This window comes from Musa acuminata, chromosome BXJ2-1 (assembly GCF_036884655.1).
Source record: "Musa acuminata AAA Group cultivar baxijiao chromosome BXJ2-1, Cavendish_Baxijiao_AAA, whole genome shotgun sequence".
NCBI lineage: Eukaryota > Viridiplantae > Streptophyta > Magnoliopsida > Zingiberales > Musaceae > Musa > Musa acuminata.
The window spans coordinates 9,866,159-9,868,340 of NC_088338.1; the positions used below are offsets into that span (position 1 = coordinate 9,866,159).

At 44.2% G+C, this 2,182-nt stretch overlaps 1 protein-coding gene across 1 annotated transcript; it reads left to right on the forward strand.

The window, feature by feature from the left end:
* The first annotated feature begins 534 nt into the window (after window positions 1-534).
* Window positions 535-1,398, forward strand: LOC135597961 (probable CCR4-associated factor 1 homolog 11). Its single transcript, XM_065091474.1, has one exon. It carries the CDS (start codon window positions 535-537, stop codon window positions 1,396-1,398), a length of 864 nt encoding a protein of 287 aa, XP_064947546.1.
* The last annotated feature ends 784 nt before the right edge of the window (window positions 1,399-2,182 follow it).

The window sequence follows — 2,182 nt, forward strand, 5'->3', positions numbered from 1 at the left end:
CACTGAAGGAATGTGCGGGAAATAGATGTCAAATATACATTAAATAGGAAAGCCGGGTCTAGAATTAATGACGATGATGAGGGAGGGGCTGGATGAGCAGTAAAATTAATCCATTGTGGTAGGTGAGGAAAAAAATGAGGGTTAAGCTGAGAAAGTTGGTGAATCACATATATATTTGGTAGAGAAGGGAAGGGAATTAATGTAGTAGCAAGGTTAATATGGAACGTAGAACCAATTGCTAGGCAAACAATTTTTGGTGATGAAAGGGAGCTAGCAATGTTGGCAATACAAAATGAATAGAAAAAATAATAATTATAACATCGTCTGAATGCAATGAATACAATGAATAATGTAAAAAATGTAAATTAGAAATCTGTGTTATATGCGTACCAAATTTGATCGGGAAATCGTATATATAAACACCGAAGACGGTGACCGCAAAGTACATACACTACTGCTAGTGAAGAGAGAGCGCGAAGGAGAACGAGAAAGAGAGTGTCAGAGAAAGCGACAGAGAGAGTGGTGCAGCTAGCCATGGCCATCAACGTGGGGAAGGCAAACCTTGTGGAGCAATTGGAGCTCATCCTCAGTCTCCGTGGCTCCTACCCGATAGTGGCAATCGATACAGAGTTCCCGGGGTTCATTCGCGACACCCCTCGCAATGCCACCGAAGAAGAAAGATACAATGACGTGAAGCACAACGTGGATAACATGCACCTGATCCAGCTGGGCGTCGCCTTGTTCGACGAAGGCGGCAACACTCCATGGCCGGGGTGCTGTTGGCAGTTCAATTTTTCGGATTTCGATCCCGATGTGGATGCTTCCTCTCCCGACTCCATCGAGTTGTTGGTACAGAGCGGGCACGACTTCCAGCAAAACAGACGACACGGCATCGACGCGCGGCGGTGCGCCTATCTGGTATGCGTGAAGCTCTTCTGCCAACCCTACAGCTCCAAGTATGTTACGTTTCATGGACTCTACGACGTGGCATTTGTGATAAAGATGATCACCCGAGCCCCACTGCCCAACACCTTGAACGAGTTCTCTGATTTGGTGAGGACCATCTTTGGCCAGATTTATGATCTCAAATATATATCTCGATTTTGTGGAGGACTGCGTCGGGGAGAGATTGGTTTGGTGGGACTATCAAGGTTATTGAACTTTGAACCCGTAGGGATCCGTCACCAAGCAGCATATGACAGTCTACTAATTGGGGCACTCTTCAACAAAATGAAGCAACGAAGGCATAACGTAGAGGATGACAGATCTGCATCGGTCCTCTATGGAATAGAGAATAGATGCGTCAAGAACAGGAGGACTCGAAGGATTGACCAAAGAGGTCGGCCTTCCCCAAGACGGCAACAACACCCCTTGGCTGAGACGGGGTTGGCAGTTTAGTTTAGTACATTTACGGTCTGCATGTACTAAAAGAATGTGCTCAGCAGCACGTACTACTGCTGCGGCCACTAGAAGTCGATGAGACGACAACGATGCATGCGCACCGGTGCTCGTACGTATCCGATGTATGCAAGCATGGGAAACAGTACTCGACGACGCACCAACGAGCCCTACAGATCTACCGCTCAGCGCAAAAGTACCAATTTGTAAAAGGACGGCCATGCTAGCCGATCCGGATTTATGTAGACATTGGTTTGTGAAGGATTTGGCCATTCCAACATGTTCCATTCAAGTGAACTTTTTATATCCATTCCAATTTGAGTTTGAAACAACTATAGCATTTGATACATATTTCCATCCATGTTAATGTCCCAACCATGATCGGATTCTGATACGGATCTGAATTCAGTGATATTCCATCAAACTTCCAACATATTCCTAGGCAGGTTAGAATGGACATATATTTTTCACGTCAACTTTCATAAATTATATCATATGTTAAATTCTAGTTCCCCAATATGGATGCTGATTTGGATCCAACCGAGGTTCTCTTTGGAGTTTGTCTTAAAATGGTTTGGTGTCAAGCGAGGAAAGAGTTTTAAGTCAAGACTCTTTGAAACTATGTAAGGGAATTCTTAGCATTACTCCTATGATATTTAAGTGTGAATCTATAGAAATGCAATAGTATAAGAGTGAATCATCAAGTTTATTGTGTACTTTGGATCCAACCGTCAATGTGGTGTTGGGCCAGCAAAGAGTCTGAGTCGAGACCCTATAAAACTAC

Bases quoted from the DNA above. Each gene is read 5' to 3' on its own strand.
- LOC135597961 (XM_065091474.1), top strand. From the start codon at position 535: ATGGCCATCAACGTGGGGAAGGCAAACCTTGTGGAGCAATTGGAGCTC.